The sequence below is a fragment of the Ahaetulla prasina genome, chromosome 1 (genome assembly GCF_028640845.1).
Source record: "Ahaetulla prasina isolate Xishuangbanna chromosome 1, ASM2864084v1, whole genome shotgun sequence".
Lineage (NCBI taxonomy): Eukaryota > Metazoa > Chordata > Lepidosauria > Squamata > Colubridae > Ahaetulla > Ahaetulla prasina.
The window spans coordinates 244,283,076-244,305,561 of record NC_080539.1 but is presented as its reverse complement, the minus strand read 5'-3'; the positions used below and the strand labels follow the sequence as shown (position 1 = coordinate 244,305,561).

The following is a 22,486-nucleotide window of genomic DNA, read 5'->3' as shown; positions in this document are numbered from 1 at the left end:
CTCTTACAATGGAAAGGCAAAAGATCATCCCATATTGGCGTCTGTATAGTAATTAATAGTAATTAATAATATAGTAATTAAATACCCCATACTGTGATTACAAATATATTAAACATGTATCATAGTTCAACATATTTATACAAGTATTCTCTCTGAATAGTGGCATTTCTGCAGAAAAAAAATTATACATAACAGCAAGAAGCGTTAACTGATTATAATGGATTCATTTTACTTCCTGTAATGGTTCTGACATTTTAAATCAAACTCATTTTGAAAAATGGGAAGCTCATCAAAGCTCTTTGTCCTACTGCTCTTTCTCTAGAGCTTTTCGCTTATCTGTTTACCATTTGTGACTGGCTTTAATTATCTCATTTTTGAAACATACAGACCTACTAAGTACTGGTAACTTTGAAAGTTAAACGAGCCTGTTTAGTGGCAGTGGTTAATGCATCAGGCTAAAAACTGGGAGACCGTGAGTTCTAGTCCAGTCTTGGGCACAAAGTCAGCTGAGTGACTATGAACTCAGTAACTTTCTCTCAGACCAAGGAATGAGGCAATGGCAACCCAATTCTGAAAAACTTTGCCAAAAAAGCTACAACAGTTGTCCAGACCCATCTCTGAAAATTGGACATGACCGAGCGGGGGTGGGTGGGCGGTGGGGGAAATTGAAGGGTTCAAAATACACTTCCCCTGTTGGGGGCTCAGAGAAAAGGATTTTGAAAATACAGCTCCCCATCTGGAAAAGCACAAAGTAATGAATTTAAAAGAATAATGCAGACGAGGTCTTCTGCTTCAAGCCCCTGCTCAAGCTAGAGACCCTCTCTACCATTTCAGACCAATTGTCCGGAAGGTGTTTTTTCTTCTGAGCTGAAGAAGCTTCCCAGATGAGAAGCCAAACGTCTTCAAAGAAAAACCAGAAAGTCCAGTTGCCTCTCAAAAAAGCACCTTTGGGACAACCATGACCTATATGACTGATAATCTCCCACAGACATTTCAGACAAATGGTTCTCCGGCCTTTCTTTCTTTCTTTTTTTAAAGCCTCCACCCGCCCCAATTTCTGAAGGCAAGCCATTCCACTGGCTTTATTGTTCGGTCAAGGAGCGTATGACCTATAAATTGTAAGATTTTGAAGGGAGCATGGCCTATAAATTATAACGTTGAGTAGGATTTTGAAGGGAGCAGGGGACAAAGCATGGCCACCATTTCTTATTAAAAGTGCCTGCGCTCACACTCCCAGATTACAAAAGCAAGATCACAGCCAGCCAGCCAGCCAGCCGGATTGGGATTCCTAAACTGCTGTTCCCACCTGGCTCCGGTGGAAAGCACAGCTTACCTGTACTGCCACACTTTGCTGCCGCTTCCTCCTCGGCTGCTGTTAAGCGCACCGCCGACGCTGCTGCTGCTGCTGCTGCTGCATTTGCTGGAGCAGTTCTGGGCCGGGAGGAAAGTCTCCAGCTTGCCTTCGCTCTCCGACACTTTCATCGCCGTAACCACCGTAGCTGCCGGCATGGGCTCCCCGCTTTGCATGGCAAAGGAAGAAACGAAGCCGCCAACCCCCGCCCACCGGAGGGGCGGGAAGAGGCAAGGCAGGGCTGCTGCACGCTAGGGCCACAGCCGGGCAGGCCAGAAGGCGACAAAAATGGCATCAATTTTAAAACAAAAGAAACACGGCACGATCCTCAGCAAGCGAGCAGCAGCCTGGAAGGAAACTTTTCCTCGAGGGAGAAAGTCGTCCCAGGAGAGGAGGAGGAGAAGAAAACCCCAAGACTGGTTTCTTTTCCTTCAATGGCGGGGAAGGGAAGACTTCGCTCAGGAGCGAGGCGGAGGCGTAGCCCGAGTTCTCTGGGACGGGTAAACAAGTGTGGGGAGGCGAAGGGGAGAGAGAGCTGGGCAGGAGCCACAGGAGGAGGAGGAGGGCGGCGGCTCTTCTTCTTCGCCCCTGCCCGGAGAAGGATGCTCCTGGCGCAAGGAGACCGAGAGGCGGCCGGGGGGGTTGCTCTCGCCCTCGGGCAACAGCTCCGCCTTCGCCTCCCCCGCCCGGCAAGGAAGCCCGCTCCTCATGCCCTCCCAGTCAGATCCACCCAAGGAAGGAGAGAGAGCTGGGCAGGAGCCACAGGAGGAGGAGGAGGAGGAGGGCGGCGGCTCTTCTTCTTCGCCCCTGCCCGGAGAAGGATGCTCCTGGCGCAAGGAGACCGAGAGGCGGCCGGGGGGGTTGCTCTCGCCCTCGGGCAACAGCTCCGCCTTCGCCTCCCCCGCCCGGCAAGGAAGCCCGCTCCTCACGCCCTCCCAGTCAGATCCACCCAAGGAAGGAAAGAGAGAGCGAGAGAGAGAGCCCGGCTCGGCCGAGCTGCTTCTTCCCGAGCCAGAAGAAGCAAGCAAGCAAGCAAGCACCAAGCCGCCACCCCTTCCGGGTTATAGCCTTAAACCCCACCCCGCACCGCTTGAGAAAAGGAAAGTGGTGCCGGCGCCGCCATGTTCGCTAAGGGCAGAGTCCGCCACGCTTCCCGCCCCCCCCCACACCCTGCGCGAGCGGGAGAAAATAAGCGCCCGCGTTTTGTTGGCGCGTGCAAAATGCAATGCGTGGTTGTTTCATGAAACGTGGGCGCGTATATCGGGGGCGGTGGAGGGACGTTAGGTGCGTATTTTGGGGGGGATGGAGGGTGGGTGTGGGTGTGGTTGTGTGCGGAGGCGGAGGCTGTGAAACGCGGCTCCTTGGACCGAGGTCGCCCTTCGGTCGGGCTTGCAGCTCCCGTCCCTGCACGTGATAGCTTTCTGGCCACAACGTGGTGGAGAAGGAAGGAGGGGAAAGGTCTCGGGGGTGGGGGAGTTTCAGAGCTCGCGAAGGGGGTGGGTCCTTTCCTGTGTAGCCCTCTTTCCTGGACCGAGCTCGTCGTCCCCCCGCCCCACCGGTATCTCATATTAGCTTCGCCTTCCAGAAAATCAGTTTTAAATAGCCGTGCTTTTATTTTATTTTTTTTATTTTTTAAAGGGTCTTTGTGGTGGTTTGGTTTTTTTTGCAAGATATATGCAACGGTACTACAATTATAGCCTCTCTAGAGACTATACAGCTCAGGAAAGATGCAATTGGGTAAGCACGGGGGTGTGTGTTTTTTTGTGTGTCAAATATTGCAGAACCCTTTTTAAAAAAAAAAACAAAAAAAACTGGGAAGTAGTTTCTAATAAATTAATGTATTTAATTAAAGCCCCGCAAAATGCAGATCGAAATGGTTGGTCATTTTACAAACGCTGCCTTCAGTAGCCCACAGAGTAGGAAGGTTCGTAGCAGAATATCATATGCTCTCTCTAAAGCAGTGGTAGTTAAACCTGGTCCCTACTGCCCACAAGTGGGTGTTCCAGCTTTCATGGTGGGCGGTAGGGTTTGTCCAATACTGAAGCACTTTCCTTTTTTTAAAATTTAATTGAACAATTTTCATAGCATTATTTAAAAACATTTTCATTAGTTTTTCATAAAATTCCCCGTGACAATTTATATTTCTGAAAATATACAATTAGTATCGCCCGCGTATAAGTTTAGTTCACGTTACGTAAGTGAAACTAAATGGCGCTATAGTGCGACCGCAAACAAAAGAGCCTCGTCCCAGAATAGCTTGCGCATCTCCCCCTGAACTGGAAATTTTATTACTAACCGAGATACAAAAGTGGGCAGTAGGTATAAAAAGGTTGACTACCCCTGCTCTAAAACTTCCCGAATCTATCTTTTTTTTAAAAAAAAAAAAGCGTTCTTCTCTTAAAACCGTCAGTTGGAAACATGCTTTCTGCCTGTACCAGTTTGGCATAGGCTGCGAACTGAATGCAGGGGGTTTGAAATCACTGAATCTGATGCTTCCCACAATTGCAGGAGCCTCCTTATGGGCCTGTTGCTAATGAAAACACCCTGCTGATGCCGGTTACAATAGTGGAAATTTCTTTATGCAGGCAATAGAAGTATCAATAGGAGAGGTGCTCCATTGCTATCAGAGTTGTTCTTCCCCATAGCCCCTTCCCTGAATTGGTATCAACCTTATTTATTTATTTATTTATTTATTTTTATTTATTTATTTCATCAAGCATGTATTTTATGACAGATAGAAGTGTAAACATAATTATAAAGACATGAAAAGGGTATGAGTAAAAGAAAACATTAGGACAGGGATGGTAGGCACACTGGTGCACTTATGCACGCCCCTTTACTGAAAGGAAGTTTATTCTCCTGAATACATTTCAGACATCGCACTAAAATCTGATAATTAACTGTCCATACAATGCATAAACTCAGCCAGTGTTTATCAGCCAAGCTAATTTTCTTATGTCCCATGGTCAGTTTAAAGTTTTATGACAAGTAGGTAGGTAGAAAGATATAATTCACCACAACATAAATACTTTGAATACTGCATAGTTTTTAACAATATTGGTATCCAAAATTTCTAGTACTGCTTTTTTCCCCTCAGTCATGGCTGTTTTCAAGTGGGAATCTTCCTGTTTATGATATTTGGCCAAATTCTGGAATTGCTTCCTCATTAGCTTTTTATGCTGCCTTTCCTATTTAGAATGCTTCACATTATTTATTTTGTTGACTTCTACTGTGTTTTATTGTGTTAATGTATATTTATATCAAACAAAATGAATAAATAATACAGACATTTACTTGCAAGCACATATATTAAAGAAAGTAAGTACTGTTTTTATATGCCTTCATGCTATATTCTTTTATATTGCTTCAGTAGTTCAGATATCACTATGTCAGACTACTATGTTAGACTACAGTAGTGCTGAATTATGTCAGCCATAATTGGCCTCTTCTGAATAAAAATTATTACAGGAGTAGATATAGGCTCCTATAGGAGCTACGGGGTAGCTATAGCAGGGAAATGCATTAAAAGTTTGATGATCTACTACTCTAATCTACTATTAAAGTGTGCTATATAATTATGGTAATAGACATACTAAAAATACCAGTATATTTAATAATAAGGAAGCTACTAGGATGCAGATTCAAATTAACAAGCTTTGCTGGGTGGAGCCAAGGAAAAATAAGGCATTTTATAGCAAGACAAATCTGACTGATCTGTTATAACAGGGGTCTCCAGCCTTGGCAACTTTAAGCCTGAAGTCCTCCAGGCTTAAAGTTGCCAAGGTTGGAGACCCCTGTGTTATAAGGACTTATTACTAGTTCTGTTGAGCCTGTTTTACATCTAAGACAAGTAAATATTATCAAATTCTTATCTCATGAAATTTAATATATTTCATTCTGCTAGTAAGCGTTTGCTATATAGTTCAAGACTTTCAACTGTCAATGAGTTGGACCACCACAATTGAAGAAGTATTCAGTAATTATGCACGTGTTCACCCAGTTACTAGTTAACCAAAATTTGAAACTAAGGGCACTTGTTGATTCCAAATTCATGTAGTGTTAACTAGAAATTATGCCTGCTGTTCATTTATATGTCACATCACTAGCCAATGACTGTAGTTAAGCACTTTCTAGAAGATGATAAATAGGTTGTGAGAATGTTCATACGCAAATGTGAATGATTTAAAGTATTGCAGTTCATTAATTTTAAGATCTTTTTTGTACTTCCTGAAATAAGATTTGTAGTTATATAGATTAAAATAAAATATTAAGACTGCAATCTTGCTCATTTAGTATAAGTAGTATTAAAGCAAGTAAACAAGAAAAACATCTGAGATAATTTTCTTCATCTCATGGCAAGGTTGTTTGCATTTCTAATTAATAGCTAAAGTTTAACGTCAACTCTAAACAAGACGAAGTACTGATTTAATGAAGCTTATTCCTAGGTAGACAGGCAGTTTAGTGTAGTGGTTAAGAGACCAGACTGGGAGATTTGGGTTCTCCTGCTACCTTAGGCATGAAGCCATTTGTCAGCTCTTGGAAAATGATAATGACAAATTATTTTTGAAATACTGTCAAGACTTGTCAAGGCAGTTGACAGCAATCAACACAAATTCTAAATAATTAATTAAAAGAATCCCAGGTTACTATGGTGATGGTCATACAGCATCCTAAGCCAGGCACATACAAGGTTTTGGAGGGTTTTTGTTTTATTTTGCTAATAGATTTGCATTTTTAAAAATTATTTTGGCCTCTATGGGCCAAAGGGTATGGCCTATTCTGCTGTGATGCTCTCTGAGTGGACGAAGTTTTTAGTCTTTAGAGAGTTTACAGTAGACATTTGTAGGTACGAAGGAATAAAATATAGCCTCGTAGAGGATGAAGTTACCCAAGTCTGTTTTTTTCTCCTGGAAAAGTATTCTTATTTAAGCTTGAATATTCTGCCCATAAATTCAAAATGAATAGCTCATCACTACTGCCACTTGGTGAAAATAAGCAGGCATAGCCAGGAAGTCTGTATATAGAGATGCTTTTGGCCACAAAGCAGCCGAAAGCATGGTCAAAAATTTGGAGGTTGCTATGGTCATAATGTCTTGGGTAGGAGCAGTGACACCCCACCTGTTATGTATACATACGGTAGGACATTAATCATGTATATTACATCATTTGCATCATGACATGCCTGATGCAGTTTCCACAATTTAATAAAGTAATAATGTCAAGTAAAGGAATTTAGCTGATTTTGATATATAGGGGAAGAATTAACAGGTGCCCATTCTAGAATGGCTTCTAGAAAAGATGATCTCCTTTTAAGGAAAAATAATGCAAAATAACCCTGGCTTGATTTTGTTTAGTATAAGAATGAATAGACAGAAACTTAGACAGCTTTTTGAGATTTTAATATTTTACCTTCTTATAATGAAGCCAACCTTTCCAATGGCCTTGGACAGAGGAACTTTTGTAAACCACATCTAAGATTCTCAAGAACTGCATGAAGCTTTGAGGCATAAGGAAGCCTCAAATGTTATTACACTTAATTTGAGGGGTTTAGGCGTACTTCTGCTCACCATGCATCTAGGAGCTACTGATACAAATTCATAGATACTTTTCTTTTATGAACTGGACACTTACATTAGGGTTGATTCGGATTAGGAAATGAAATTGAGAGTAGGATATCTTCTTTCCCTGATTATCTGCTGTAATAAGAGATGGAAGATACAAAATTTATTTAAAAATTAGGAAAATAACTGAGACAGTTAAGAGATTTTCTAACATGAGGCATGACACTTCTGAGAAACGGGTAAAAGTTGCATTTGCAGATAAAAATAACTTTTTTACCACCAACCTCAAATGTTATGGGAGAACATTCCAAACTCAATGGCAAAATTAATTTTGTGGCACAGAAATTTTCTAAAACCATTAGGATACAAAAGTGATTCCCACATATTGAGAATGACATTTGCATGCATTTGTACATATCTGAATATAGTCAGACTACAATGTACATTGTATTGCAGACTACAAGTAATACAATGTACAGACTACAATGTGCATTTTGGCACACTGATTTTTGCACATTCAAGAAGAACTGGAGACATGACTCATGTTATCATTTTTGGCTTTGTCATCTTTTGATTTGCAGTTGGACTCTTTTCTTTCTGATAGCTACGAAATATGTGTAAAGCAATTTATGCTGTAGAAAGTCCTATTTGTAGAACACATGCTTGCTACATAGTAAAAAAGTCACAGATTCTGATAAAAATGCTGGGAACACAGATGGACCCTCCTGTTGTACTAGACTAGAAGCTGAGAAACTGTGAGTTCTAGTCCTACCTAAGACATGAAGCCAACTTGGTAATTTTGGGCCAGTTATTCTCCTTCAGCCCTGGGAAGCAGGCAAGAGCAAACCAATTCTGAAAATCCTTGCCAAGAATTGCAAAAACTTGTCCAGGTAGCTGCCGTGAATCAGTAATCAATATACACACACATACACAAATGGCTGCTAGGGCCACGGTAGCAGTTTGCTAAAGAACACCCAGAGCAGTTAACAACATTCAGGACAAAAACTTGGAAAGGATCCTATCTCTGCTATTTTAGTAGCAAAAGCAATAATATAATATAACGTATATATTATATACGTATATACTGCTTCATAGTGTTTTATAGCCCTCTCTAAGTGATTTACAGAGTCAGCATATCGGAAGAATGGAAGGCTGAGTCAACCTCTAGCCAGTGAATCAAACTGCTGGCAGTCGGCAGTCAGCAGAATTAGCCTGCAATACTGCATTCTAATCACTGCGCCACCACAGCTTTAAATTTCTTGCCAAATAAATTATTTTTTGTAAAGTCCAGGATAATGCACAATAGATATTATTGTGTATTATCATTATTCTTTGTAAGGTCCAAAATCACATTATTCTTTATTTATAGTACACAATAATAAAGCATTTTTGTTTCCAAAATACTCAGCAGGGTAATAATACACCTACCAGAGTCAGTGTTAATTTTTTTCAAGGCAACAAAACGCCAACCTCCATATTATTTTTAATGGGATATATAGTATTAATGTTGATTTCCTCTTACTTTTACATTTTTCCTTACCTTTAATATATCAGTTACTGATCTGTATCATTTCATAAGCTTACTTAAGATGGCATATTTCTTCATTGTCTGGAGTGAAATTTGTTAGAAGGAAGTTGCTCCAGCTTTCTGCCTATTTCAATATTTGGTCACAATGAGTGTTGATAATAGATTTTCATAAAGATAACGGTGAGGAAAAAGGAAGTGGGATCTTCAAAGCTTTTGCATTTAACAGCTCATATTGTCTATGAACGTTCTCCAAAGTTTTAGTGATGACGTTTCCCATTATCGCAACGTGGGATTTAAGAAGAACTCTGCCATCATCACATTTTCATTTATGAATAAATAGGCCATTTCATTCTGAAACAACTCTACCAGAAAATTTATGTTGGATTTTAGAATTAGGACATGGAACAGCTTCAAGTTATTTGGGGAATACTGGCATTCAACAGAACACAGTTCAAGTCAAGAAACAATGGCTGAATTCAAACATCATTGCTAGCATTCCTACCAGAAGCTGAAATAACTAAGTTTGGTTTCAGATTTTAATTTAATTGTAAAATAATTTGACTAATTAAAATAATAGAATAATTAAAATATTCTAGATTCCAGTCATCTATTGAATCTCAATTAAGCCACAATGGAAGTTAGGAGGCTATGTAGGATGATGCTAAAATGGCAGGACCTATGTTCTCATTAATCAAACTCCGTGACTAAATATGTTTATGAGAACATATTTTTCAGTTTAGCATAATGTGTAAATCCAGTAAAAACAGCAACCTCCAGTAAGGAAGAACAAACCTCTTTGAGTATTTTGATATTTAATTTCTTCAGATCAAGATTAAATCTGGGCATTTTACAGCCCCCAAGATACATCCAGTCCTTTGGCTGTCCCTGTCCACATGAGGTCAATCAGAATAGGATAGAATAGAATATAATAGATTTTTTTTTATTGGCCAAGTGTGATTGGACACACAAGGAATTTGTCTTGGTGCATATGCTCTCAGTGTACCTAAAAGAAAAAATATCTTCATCAAGGTACAACACTTACAACACTTAATGATAGTCATAGGGTACAATTAAGCAATCAGGAAACAATTATAGTATAAATCGTAAGGATATAAGCAACAAAGTTACAGTCATAAGTGGAAGGAGATGGGAACGATGAGAAGATTAATAGTAGTGCAGATTTAGTAAATAGTTTGACATTGTTGAAGGAATTATTTGTTTAGCAGAGTGATGGCGTTTGGGAAAAAACTCTTCTTGTGTCTAGTTGTTCTGATATGCAGTGCTTTATAGTATCATTTTGAGAGTAGGAGTTGAAACAGTTTATGTCCAGGATGTGAGGGATCTGTAAATATTTTCACAGCCCTCTTTTTGACTCGTACAGTATACAGGTCCTCAATGGAAGGCAGGTTGGTAGCAATTATTTTTTCTGCAGTTCTAATTATCCTCTGAAGTCTGTGTCTGTCTTGCTGGGTTGCAGAACCAAACTAGAAATTAGAAATCAAATGTAGATTTGATGCAGCTTCAAAACCATATAATTTACTGCTTTTTATAAAGTGATAAAATTAATATTGAGCAGAATTAAGTTCAGCCTTTTGGTTCAACTATCTACAACGATCCCCGTTTCTCATGTGGCCCCTTAGGAAAATTATTTACCCACTCTTGCTCAAAAAAGTATATACAACATTTCTGCTCCAGTTTTTCCCACTACAGATTTGTGGGGTAAATTGGGCTAAGAAGAAATGACTGGTCTAAAGATGGTCAGTGAGTTTTCGGATCTAGTAGACTTTAATCTGGATTTCTACAGACTTTTATAATCCTTTATAAATCTTAACCTTTACAGATATTGGGTTGTTTTTTTTAAATCAAATGATTCATCAGAGCATTTCACAGTAGTTTGTATCTCAATGGAAAAGAAAGGAATACTGGCTTTAATTTCATAGGTACAGCTCCCTATACTTAATTATCCACTTAGTGTAGTGAAAACTACCATAAGATAAAGCCCAGCAGGGGTCATCAGTAGCTGATCTTTGCTGTTCTTGAAAAAGCGAAGCAAAGTTTACCATTTGGAAACACTGCAGAACTGAAAAGTAAACTAGGAAGTTAACAACAAACACAATTGCAGGTCACTACCATATTGGTGCTAAGAAAATTACATGGATGTGGACATGTAGCAATCAAAATCTGAGCTTGATTCAATGGAAACATTATCAAATGGTAAACAATTTAGCACAGTGTTTTTCAAACTTGGCAACTTTTAAGATGTAGACTGCTGGAACTCCCATGCTGGCTGTTGGAAATTGAAGTTGCTAAGTGTGAAAAACACTGGTTGAGCATTTTCCATGTGGATCCCAGCTGAAGTAAGGAACATGCTAAACTGTAATTTGTAACAAATTGCCCATAGCTCTACAATTCCTTTTTAAAAGCTGATATACCATTATGGCCTGGAAATGAAGCTTTATTCTATGGAATCTCATCACAAAGTTCTATTTCTGAAGAAAGAATTCAAAACCTAAACCTCAGGAAAGTCCAGTTGCCTCTTGAAAGACCACCTTTGGGACAACCACGACCTGGATGACTGAGAATCTCCATAGACATTCAGTAAAATTCATGGTTATAGTTTTTTGATACATAGGTGGATTTTCTTAAACCCGACTACACTGTAAGCAGAATGCACTCCTCAAAAATAAGAAGCAACAATTAAGAGAGTTTAGAAACAACAGGACAATTTGATGTAACATGACATTCCTGAACTTCATGATCCACCCAGGTATCAATTGCAAAGTTGGATCTCCCTATTTTACTCCATCTGCCATACTGCCCAAGCTTGGTGCCATGCAACTTCTGTCTTTTCCCAAAATTGAAGAAATAGCTTTGTGGATATCTGTTTGATTCAGATGAAGAGGTAGAAAGGATCATGAGGACTTGGATGAAGAGACTAAGCATGGAGTTCCTTTGTGATGGCATTAAGAAGCCTGTCCATGGTTGGCAGAATTGTGTAACGAGTGGCAGTGATTATAAGGGCCTCTGGTGGCTCAGACTGCTAAAACAGTCTGTTATTAACACAGCTGCTTGCAATTATTGCAGGTTCAAGTCCCACCAGGCCCAAGGTTGACTCAGCCTTCCATCCTTTATAAGGTAGGTAAAATGAGGACCCAGATTGTTGGGGGCAATAAGTTGACTTTGTATATAATATACAAATGGATGAAGACTATTGCTTAACATAGTGTAAGCCGCCTTGAGTCTTCGGAGAAGGGCGGGATATAAATGCAATTAAAAATAATAATAAGGATAAATAAAAACAGGTGGCAAAAGAGCTCATTTCAAGGATTATTTTCCTTTTCATTTATCAAAGTATTCCTATTTAGACTAACGTTATAGAGGTGGAGACATTAATTTTCATGCCAACCTTGTCACTTCTATTACTGTATTAGCCACATTCAATGTATTGAGTTTCTTCTCCTTCTTGTACTTACCAAACAGCTTTGCTCTTACTACTCCTACTTGTAATTTTTTTTGTACACCAGTTCCTATGGCAACACTGAATCTCTACATCTGCCATATGCCTCCCACTCTAACTTAATTTCTCAGGCCTCAATTGTGGCTCTGATATTTGGCAGATTAACTGCTGGGAAGGCTCTGTGCTATGCCTGGCTAGCCAGGAATTGCTATGTATGCTGGGAGTAAGGAGAGAGGGAGCAGGAATAGTAATGTGGTTTAGGCATTATTGGTGGGTGGAAATCTACAGCAGATAAAATTGTGTTTGTTGCCTTCTTCGATCAGAATGAGACTCCTTTATGCTACATGAGCATCACTGATTTTCTAGTTTGAAGAATAGGTTTTGTATAGTGTAAAGAGCTGTGAGTTTGATGATGTTATCCATTCATTCGTGTTGGACTCTTGGCAATTCTATGGGCCAGGTCTCTCTCTACATCTTCCGATTTTGCACTACTTGTGTTCATTTTTCTATGTTGTGGCTGGTGTCAGCTTTAAAACATCTGTCAATTTCTCTTACAGTGATTGTGTACTAATTAGACATTTTTTCTGCCTGGGGATGATAAGAATGATCCTAGCAATAGCATTTAGGGTTATATACTGGCTCATAGTGCTCTAAGCCCTCTTTAAGCAGTTTTCAAATGTCAGCATATTTCCCCCAACAATCTTGGTCCTCATTTGACTGACCTCAGAAGGATGGAAGGCTGAGTCAACCTTGAGCCAGGATTGAACTCCTGGCTGTGGGCAGAGTTTGCCCTGCAATACTACATTCTAACCACTGCATCAGCACCACAGCTCCTTCAATAAATAGCCACTTTTGCTGTAACATTCTGAAATGTTTTGGTAGGATTTGGATGAAGCCATGGTTTACTGAATAAGTCAAAATTGACTTGGCTATACATTTCACAAATCCAAAACCCATAATTTTGAAACCATGGTGTCTATATGCATGCACATGTTGGGTTGGCATATTATATGGCCCTGTTGTAGAGTTCAGTGGGGCTTCTTCCTAGGTGGGCAAGCTTACACAGTTGCTTTATACCAATTTATATTTAATTGTTCTGGGTCACAACAATTATAATGATTAATTTGCTTCCCATCAGGCCATCTGCAAGTGGGATTTTTAAAAAAAATCAAGATGGTGGATGTTACTGTGTGATCAAAAGTTACCCTTTAATTTGTGGCACACATGAGAGGCATAAAGAACCGATCAGGTGGTTCAGTTGGTGTGCTGAGCTAGAAAGGGGAACACTGTGCTTTCTCATTTTCCCTTACTCACAAAAACCAGCAAAGTGACTTTGGGCTAGTGGTGGTATTCAGCCGGTTCTATCCAGTTCACGCGAACCGGGAGCGGCAGCTGCAAGAGGCTTTGCCCACCCGCCCAGACGTCATCACATCCCATTTTTGACGCTCTGCGTGTGCTCACATTTACAAACCGGTAGCAAAGGTAAGTGAATACCACCTCTGCTTTGGGCCAGTCACTCTTTCTCAGTCCAACCAACCTTATAGGATTATTATGGGAAAAATAGGAGGTAGCATAATAATAGCTCTTTGCAATAGCACTTAGATTTACATATTGCTTTAGGATGCTTTACAGCCCCCTCTTAGTGATTTAGAGAATCAGCCTATTGCCCCTGACAATCTGGGCCCCCATTTTACTGACCTCCTCCTTGGAAGGATGGAATGCTAAATCAACCTTAAGCCAATCAGAATCAAACGATTGGCAGTTGGCAGAATTAGCCTGCAATACTGCATTTCAGCCACTGCTCTATCAGGCATATAGATTGCTTTGATCTGCAGAAAATAAAAGTAGAATATAAATGTAATACAAAATAAAAATATGAATATGATAAAAGGGTAAAAGGAACATAACAGTTTGTACCATCTTGCCTTTTTCACATATGCCCAGAGGGCACCTCAGGCTAACAAATTGCCAGATGTTTCATCAGTTTCACTTGTTTTGTTCTGATTTATTAGCCAGCCATTGTTGTATGTAAAGTACATTCTGTAATTTGGCATATTATTTAATTCCATTTTTGGTTTAGCAAATTATTATGTATAGAGATACATAATCATATCCCAACACGTCATTAATTTGCAGGTGTATTATTGAAATATGGGCACCAGAAAAACAAAAGTTGAACTGCTTGTTTCAGGCTTATTAACATGGATTAACTACACCACAGTCTCATTTTCATATTTGCAGCCATTAATGTGGATTAGAATTTCCATTTATCTAAAATAAGATCTCCAAACTTGGCAACTTTAAGACTAGTCAGCTGGGGAATTCTGTGAGTTGAAGTCCATAAGTCTTAAAGTTGCCAGATTTGGAGATCCCTGATCTAAAACAATGTTTGAAAGAGATGAGGAAAAAGTGTCCAAACTTTGACTGATGTTTATTCATCTTACTCAAGGGGTAAGTAAGCAATATTAAAGGATTTTGATTAAGGCTCTAGAAAGAAACTATAATCTTGAATGAAAGTATATAATATGAATAGGAATGGAATTTTTGAATGAAAGAGTTTGGCTAGGATGTCAAGGGAATAGATTGTGATATATTTTATATTATACTTCTGGAATATAAAATTCTAGCCACTGTTGGAAACAGAGTTTGGATTCTTTAACTGGCAACTTTAATCTGATATAGAGAGACATGGATTTGGCAGGTGAGAGCATCTGGATACCCCAGTTGGGACTAAAGAGGTCAGCCCAGCTTAATAATTGAGGATTCTGTGAAGAGAAGACAAGCACCCCAACAGAACGCAATGTAATTTATTCAATTTGTATCCCACCGTTATTCTTTTTACAAATAACTCAAGATGGCAAACATACTCAATGCACTTTTCTCCTCCTATTTTCCTCACAAAAACAGCTCTGTGAGGTAGGTTGGTCTGAGACTGGCCCAAAATCACCCAGCTAGTTTTCATGGGTAAGACAGGACATGAACTCATGGTCTTTCCCTTTCTACCCTGGGGCCTTAACCAAACTGGTTCTAGATCACTCAATAAGGGCATTTCCTTTCCCATGTCAGATCAAGTTTATTAAGAAGTTCAAAGATTTTTTTCTTAAAAGCCAAGCAAATGTGTTTGAATGAAATTATACCAAACAAAAAATATGTCAGTGTGACTGGCGTTGAAGCTAATCAGTGAATTCTCTTCCAATGTTTTCTGTCCTTTGCCCTGTTTCTCAATGCCTTTTTACGGGTTCTTTATCGCAACTAGCCTGTCCTAATAAGTGAGATTAAAGAAAGCGTAGCTTTTGCGCCCCCACAAGCTAATTATCTGTTGGTGTTGCAGCACCCTATGACTCATTCAGCCAATCTGCCTTCCTTTATAATAGATTAAAAAGCAGAGACATGAAAATGCCATTGAATGGTGCAGATAAATGCTTTTCTGAAAATGTCAGTGTAGACAACAAATCCCCAGGACCAGGAATCTAAAAGACAGGGTAAGAGAAAAAAAAATCTCTCTCATCCTTCCTCTAGTAAAATGCTCTACAAGCAGAGTTGTACTTTCAGATAGTCCAGATCAGTTTTCCAGGCAGGTGACATGCAGACATGGCCATGCCAAGTAGTGGAAGGCTGTTTGAGTCCCAACCCTTAGTTCATCTTCCCTAATCAACCACACTTCCATTGTGTTGGTTGGAAATTAGAATCTAGAGGGGTGGGGGGAGAAGCTGTAGGCAATGTGTTGTAGCTTCAGCAGAAAATTACTTTGTTGATACTGATCAGCCTTAACATAGGCTGATACTGGGGTCTTCCAGTGTTAAAGAGATAATTTAGTGGTTTTTAAGCCACAGGGTAGAAACCACAAAACTGAGTTCTAGTCCCACCTGAGGCATGAAAGCAGGGTGGGTGACTTTGGGCCAATCACACTCTCTTAGCCTATATCAGACTCTGGAGACACTACAGTCAATCAATTCCTGTTGCAATTAGTGGATCAACACTGGGTTGTTGGCCCTGCATTTGCAGGAAAATACTAGGAAGAAGAAGAAAAAAATCCCACTGGTGTCTTCCAATGTTTTCTGTCCTTTGCCCTGTTTCTCAATGCCTTTTACGGGTTCTTTATCTTCCAATCTGATACTTCATCTAGTTTCAGAATATTTAAGCTGAAATCAGAATCTATAAAAGACTTTCTCTTTCCCTTAGAGAGACTGGTTTGAAATGCTGTACAGTAGAAATTGTAATTATTCAACGTAATTGTCATTTTTCAATTTGGGATGTTACTGTGCCACACGATTCAGTATAATGTGGTTGTTGAGACGTTGAACTGGGGGAAATCAACCCCTCAGGCTTGGAAACCTATTGGATGTCTTTGAGACAATTCCTCTCAATCTAACCTTCCTCAGAGGTTCCTTACTTACATAACTTGAAGATTTCATTTTGAATTCATGGGGTGGGGAAAAGGCTGGATATAAATCTAACAAACAAAGTATCTGGTGTTTCTGGAGAATAGTCAATATCCTTTGAACATTTGCGATTGAAATACACAAGTTGCAATAAAAACATGGTTAAACCTTCATTCTTCCGCAGTAGGATTGTCTCGATAAAGTGAACTCCACTCCAGTTCCCCGAATGTAAAAAACTTCACCATCCCAAGTTAGACTCAGGGACTCCTGGCAGCAAAGTTCAACCTTCGTGGAACCTAATTAAGTGAACCACGAAAGGCTCGAAGAATTCCAAGCAGGCACGCGCGCGCGCGCACACCCACCCACCATCTGTTTCTCGCTCCTTTTGCTGCCACGGGCACGAGAGGGAAACGCCAATCCTTCCACTGGACAAAGTTGGAAGGTGTGCAACCATAGGCTGCTCCGTCACTCTCGGCAGGGAACAGCACAGCTGGGACTCGACCCCCCAAGAGGAGGGTGTGCTCTTGCTCTTGCCAGTGTCTGTGTGTGTCCGAGTATGTGTGTTGGTGCCCATTCTACCTTATTCTACCTAGTGGCGCCTTAACTAAGCCAAGAACCGCTTCTGCCGCCCTCTTGATACAATGAGAGTCCTCCCTCCCTCCCCCCCCCCCGCACCACCACATCCCTAACGGGAAGAGACTCCTGGCCACATCCTGGACACATATGCTTGTTTGTTACCTTCCTGCCACCTCTCTCCAGCAGGCACAAAACCCAAAAGGCGGCACAAGCAGCCCTTTCGTGTTTTATATTTGCCCCCGCCTCCTTTCCCGTTATGGTCAATTGCTACCAACCTGCCTTCCATTGAGGACCTGTATACTGCACGAATCAAGAAGAGGGACGTGACAATATTTACAGACCCCTCACATCCTGGACATAAACTGTTTCAACTCCTACCCTCAAAACGACGCTATAGAGCACTGCACACCAGAACAACTAGACACAAGAACAGTCTTTTCCCGAACGCCATCACTCTGCTAAACAAATCATTCCCTCAACACTGTCAAACTATTGACTAAATCTGCGCTACTATTAATCTTCTCATCCTTCCCATCACCCATCTCCTCCCACTTATGACTGTATGACTGTAACTTTGTTGCTTCTATCCTTACGATTTATTGTTTCCTGATTGCTTATTTATACCCTATGACTACCATTAAGTGTTATACCTTATGATTCTTTTCTTTTATGTACATTGAGAGCGTATGCACCAAGACACATTCCTTGTGCTATTCTATTCTCTTGCTCCTTTCCCACTAGGCTGCTCCACTTCCCCTCCAGGATCCCACCATCCTTGGGGGACGCTTGGCTCCAACCACGGGCAACCAGCGGAGACCGAGCCCGCCTTTCTCTCCGGCCTCGGTCCCCGGGCTCGCTCTGATTCCGCTCTTCTCTCGTTGGTCGGCAGGGCCGCCTTCCCTCCCCTGCGGGCTGGATCTACGGGACGAAGCGGCGGGCGCGGCTTCCAGGTGGGCGGGCGTCAAAGCCACCGTCAAGGCGCTCCGAGCGGAGGAGCGCACGACTCGACGCTGAGTGAGCCGGTGGCAGCTGCGGCGCTCCGAGAGATCCCAACCGCGGGACCGTCAGCGCCTCCGACACCGCCGACACCATGCCTCCTTTGAAGGTCTGCATCATCGGATCCGGCAATTGGTGAGAATCACGGACGCCAGTGGGAGGGGGGTTGGTGGGTGGGAAGGGAGGGGGTAACCGACCTGTTGAGAGCTCCCTCTTTCTCTGCTTTTGCCACTTCCCGGGAGCTCAGCTTGAGGTTTCCAGGGTTGGGGGGGGGGCGGGACGGCGGAGAAAGATCGCCTCCGGTCTCTTTTATGAAGCGAAAGAGGGAGAACTGATCCCTGCCTCCCCTGTCAGGCGATCAGGGCGAACGAGGATTGCATCTTTTTTTTCCCCCCTCCCCAAAGGAAGGCGCGAGTTTTACAGGCGGCCAGTTTTTGGTCAGATCACTCTTCAGGCAGCGCCCGTTTCCCCGACGTTCATCACACACCTGAGAAAATAGCGACACCTTCTAATCTACACAATCCGCGTCCCCCTTTCCCCCGCCCATCCCAGTTACGCGTTCCTTTACCATGTATAGTGTTTGGGCGGCCTCCTGCGGGGGTCCAACTGGGGTCTGTTGCAGTGAAATCATCCATTTTTTTGGTGGCATCTGAAGAACGAACACATTTATTAAGGCCTCTGCTTTCCTGGACAGGATGACATCTGTCTTTGGGGGTGGGGGAGGAAATAGTGGGCAAATGGGGAAATGAAATGTAGGAAGTACAGAGTGTGGTACTAACTAACTTAGAAATTGCAACTACTGACAAAATTATTTTGGGATTCACACATTCTTGCCCACTCACATTGAGATTCATGAAACCTTGCACCGCTGGGCATGTATTAGTTTTTAAGATATTCCCAGACTTCTGGTTGTTAAATTATTCTTTGAGTATCCTTTATCTATTATTCTGTACTCAGGAAATAAATGTTCTTTCTAGTGGTGATGAGCATGGATTTTTTTAAACGTTTCCAAATATTTCATTAAAATATATACTATTGTGCACCTTTCCTTCACAAACTTCAAGAACCTCCCTCATTTCTTTATAATTTTGTTGACCCAACAATCACATAATGTTGAGTGAAGCCAAAAAACATAAGATCACAATGAACTGGAAATTCAGTTTAATGATATCTATGACAATGATACATAAAGACACTATATAGATATGGATATTAAATTTCCTCTGAAGGTGTTTACAAGGATTGGAATTGTGTACCAGATGAGATATCAAATATATTCTTAAAGAGTTTGAAGAGAACCCCAGAGGGAAGTGCAATGTCTTGTTATGACGTTTTGATAAAACATCTCTTGTAAAAGTCAATCCATTCCAGATGATTTATATGGGACAGGGAGACATTGCTTCTGTTTTGGATTAACAGTGCTATTCATCTATAGATATGGGGTGGGGGGAGAACCAAGCAACTAAAAATTTACAATTTAATTTACATTTTTTTTTTAAAAAAAGGACAGGCATGAATGGAATAAAACAAGAAGAAAATAATGGAGCTTACTAGCATCCCTTATATGTCTCCTATCTAAATAAATATTAACCAGGCTCAAACTTTCTTAGCTTCTGAATCCAGAAATGTGCCTATACTTCAAAAAGGGATTAGGAGGGATATAGTTGATTTGTTTTGGAAGGGACCAAGTGCCATACTGCAGCCACAATTTATATCATTTCTTTATTTGTAACCTTATTGGTTAATTCTGAAAGTCAGCTTAAAGTGAGTTTTTGAAATCTGCAACTTAACAGAAAAATAATAGAGAACTTCTAACATTAAAGGCAGCTTTCTCTGATATCTGTTTGTTGGCTCTTTGGGACAGTTCCAGGTCCCAAAATAACTTGATTATAAACTTTTTGTCCCAGGCAGCAAACTCCCGTGGGTTAACACTTATTACATATTTTCAGTTGATAATACCTGATTTACAAGCTGAGTCTTTAATAATGTTTACACTGAGTAAATCCATTTTTCTCTTGATTTTACCCCACCCTGCTCTTTTCATGAAGTCTCTGTTAATCATCTTTCAGTTTACATAAAGCTTTACATTTCTACTATACAATAGAAGAGCTTTGTTAACCAGACATCCAATTTGGCCATTCTCCCAGAAATCCACATTCTGAAGGCAGTGTTGTTTTGCTTAAATGATTATTCAATCTTGAAGAAAATCATGTAACTCTATGCATTACGGGTATCTGAAGGCTTTTGCCCAGCAGCTGATAGACTTTCTTGATCTGTTGATAACGTGTTCCAGCTTCCTCCAGTTTACTTGCTCCATTTACTTTCAGTCTCAATATTTTTTTAAAAAAGTTTTATTGGATTTTTGTTTTTAAATATACATCATTATCAATACATGAAAAGTGTGGCATCTGGGTATAATTCATTTTGATATAAATAGAATAATAATAATAATATTTGTTAAATTAATCAAGCTTATATAATCCTATATTATGCATGCATAATATACAATTATATTATGTTTGTTTTAGAGTAGTTCAATATTTCAGTGTTCCATTTTAATGCCGATGATATTATTAAACGTACATAGTAATACCATCTTTCAACCTCTAATCTTTCCATCTAGTTATTACTTATATTCTATTATATAAAAATTATATTTGCTAATATTTCCCCTATTTCTTATTTTTACCTCTATTCTAGCTTCTCGTCAGGCCACCATTACTAACCCAAGTGTTAATACACATGTTTATATTAAGGCATAGTTTTTCATTATTTGGTTATTCAAAGTCTCAGTACGCCATTCTAGTACCAATCATCCTATTATATTATTATGCCCCTATCTCCCTTTCAAAAGTATCTTCCAGGTTATCAGATTCTATTTTTAAATCTCTTAAGGTACTTTCCTCTTGGTTTATTTCATCAGTCATTATTATCTTTATTGTCTTCTCCTTCTCATCTTCTTGCTTTATTTGCTGGTTTGTCTGTTCTGTCTTTTCCTCCATTCTTCTACTGTCTCCTCTCTATCCTGGACTCTTTGATCTTCATTCATTATCCGTTGCAGGATATTTTCTATTTTCCCATTTATGCCTTTCAATAGGTTCTTTATATCTCTGTGATTCTTTGTCATAGTATCCCTAATGCTTTGAAACATCAACTCCATTTCTTTTGAAATTTCACTTATTTCCCCCTGGTGGAGCTTCTTGTCTTATTTTAGTAAGTCCTGCCCTTACTCAATAGTCACTTTACTTTACTTTATTTAAGAGTCTTCCTTATTCTCACAATAGAGTCTCCGGTAATCATAAAGTTGGCTATTCAAGTAGATAGTTCCAGCATTTTATAATGCCTTTCCAAAACAATGCCTACCCAGTTTAAAAGTCCAATTTTCTATGTTTTAAAAGCTAAAGCTTTTGTCCCTTTAGTTTCTTCCTTTTGGTTTTTTTCTAGGATTTTTCTGTCTATGGTTGTTTGCACTTTAAGAAATAATTCTAAGAGTTTCTTTTCCTGGATTTTCCTCTTTTTTTTCTTTTAAAGTTAGGGTCTAAATAAAAAAGGAATTTTCTCCCCCACTCCAGTCACTGTTCATCTACACCACTCCTGCACATTTCTTTGTTGCCTTGGATGTCCCAGCTTCATGACAGCCATGATGGCTCCCTCTTCTTCTCATTGTAGATGAGAGGGAAGAAACCCTGAGTCGAGTGGAAGAGTTGCTGCTCTCGGTGACCTGCAGGGCTCCCCTCTTTTCTTCACCTCCCCTACAGGGTGTCTTTAGCTCCTTTCGGAGCCCTCTAACAGGGAGAACTTGGCTCGGACGCATGGAAACCTGCTCCTCACGTCTGATCTCACCACGACGTCATCCAGAACTCCTCCTTCTAATTTCAATATTGATACCAGCTGCAAAGCTTCCTTCTTTCTTCTTTGGGTATTTTCTCTTCGAAGCAGATTTGTGCGTGTACAAACTGAAGAGGCCATCAGTGAAAGGGTTAACCTCTAAAGTTGGCCATGTGGTCATCCAAGCAGAAGAAAAATTTTCAATCAGGAACAAGTTGTACTAGATAAGGGCACCCACTCTGCAAAACAAAACAAACAAAAAGCCCAAACAAAATTTTAAAATAAACCCCCAATTTTTAATTTTTTATATCTTTCCCCCCTCTCTTTTTTTTGGAAAAATTAAATGTGGCCTCTGGCAATCTCTTGGTACAGCAGAAGTCCCTATTTTAGAAAAAAATTAAAAGTTTCCTGAATGACAGAAACATACTGCTTATCATTGTGGTCATCAATAATGATGAAGAGAGCTACTGATCAGTGGTGGGTTGCTACTGGTTTGGTCCGGATCTTGTGAACTGGTAATAATGTTGGCAGGAGGCTCCGCCCACCCACCTGGCCATCATCACGAATGCTCTGCATATGCGCAGAAGTGCCGCACGCTCCCATTGTGAACTGGTAGCAAAGGTAAGTGGAACCTACCCTTGCTACTGATGATCTTTGCACAATCATCAGAGATGCAGAAGCGATTAGATTCTAGGAAGCAGAGATGAGTTCTCCCTTGAGTTGAACAACTTCATTAACACAATGATACAATTTCCCACAATCTTCAAGCGTTGGCCAGGCCCAGCTTTGCTTAGCTTCCAAGCCCAT

The 22,486-nt window shown here is 40.4% G+C and overlaps 3 protein-coding genes across 8 annotated transcripts in view; 1 reads left to right on the top strand and 2 right to left on the bottom strand.

Moving 5' to 3' along the window:
- Window positions 1-2,090, bottom strand: part of OSBPL11 (oxysterol binding protein like 11) — a 53,646-nt gene extending 51,556 nt beyond the window's left edge. For 2 of the 4 annotated variants that reach the window (XM_058194959.1, XM_058194978.1), the window contains exon 1: window positions 1,334-2,090. In XM_058194959.1, the coding sequence (XP_058050942.1) occupies window positions 1,334-1,527 (194 nt within the window). In that variant the 5' untranslated portion in view covers window positions 1,528-2,090. The remainder of the gene's footprint in view (window positions 1-1,333) is intronic. The other 2 variants (XM_058194968.1, XM_058194985.1) reach the window with 1 other exon arrangement.
- Window positions 2,091-17,785: 15,695 nt separating this feature from the next.
- LOC131204079 (glycerol-3-phosphate dehydrogenase 1-like protein) overlaps window positions 17,786-22,486 on the top strand; it is a 39,169-nt gene continuing 34,468 nt past the window's right edge. The window contains exon 1 of the mRNA XM_058194937.1: window positions 17,786-17,986. Within this exon, the coding sequence (XP_058050920.1) occupies window positions 17,946-17,986 (41 nt within the window). The 5' untranslated portion in view covers window positions 17,786-17,945. The remainder of the gene's footprint in view (window positions 17,987-22,486) is intronic.
- LMLN (leishmanolysin like peptidase) overlaps window positions 19,679-22,486 on the bottom strand; it is a 59,035-nt gene continuing 56,227 nt past the window's right edge. For all 3 annotated transcript variants that reach the window (XM_058194837.1, XM_058194854.1, XM_058194870.1), the window contains one exon: window positions 19,679-21,918. In XM_058194837.1, coding sequence (XP_058050820.1) covers window positions 21,880-21,918 — 39 coding nt within the window. In that variant the 3' untranslated portion in view covers window positions 19,679-21,879. The remainder of the gene's footprint in view (window positions 21,919-22,486) is intronic.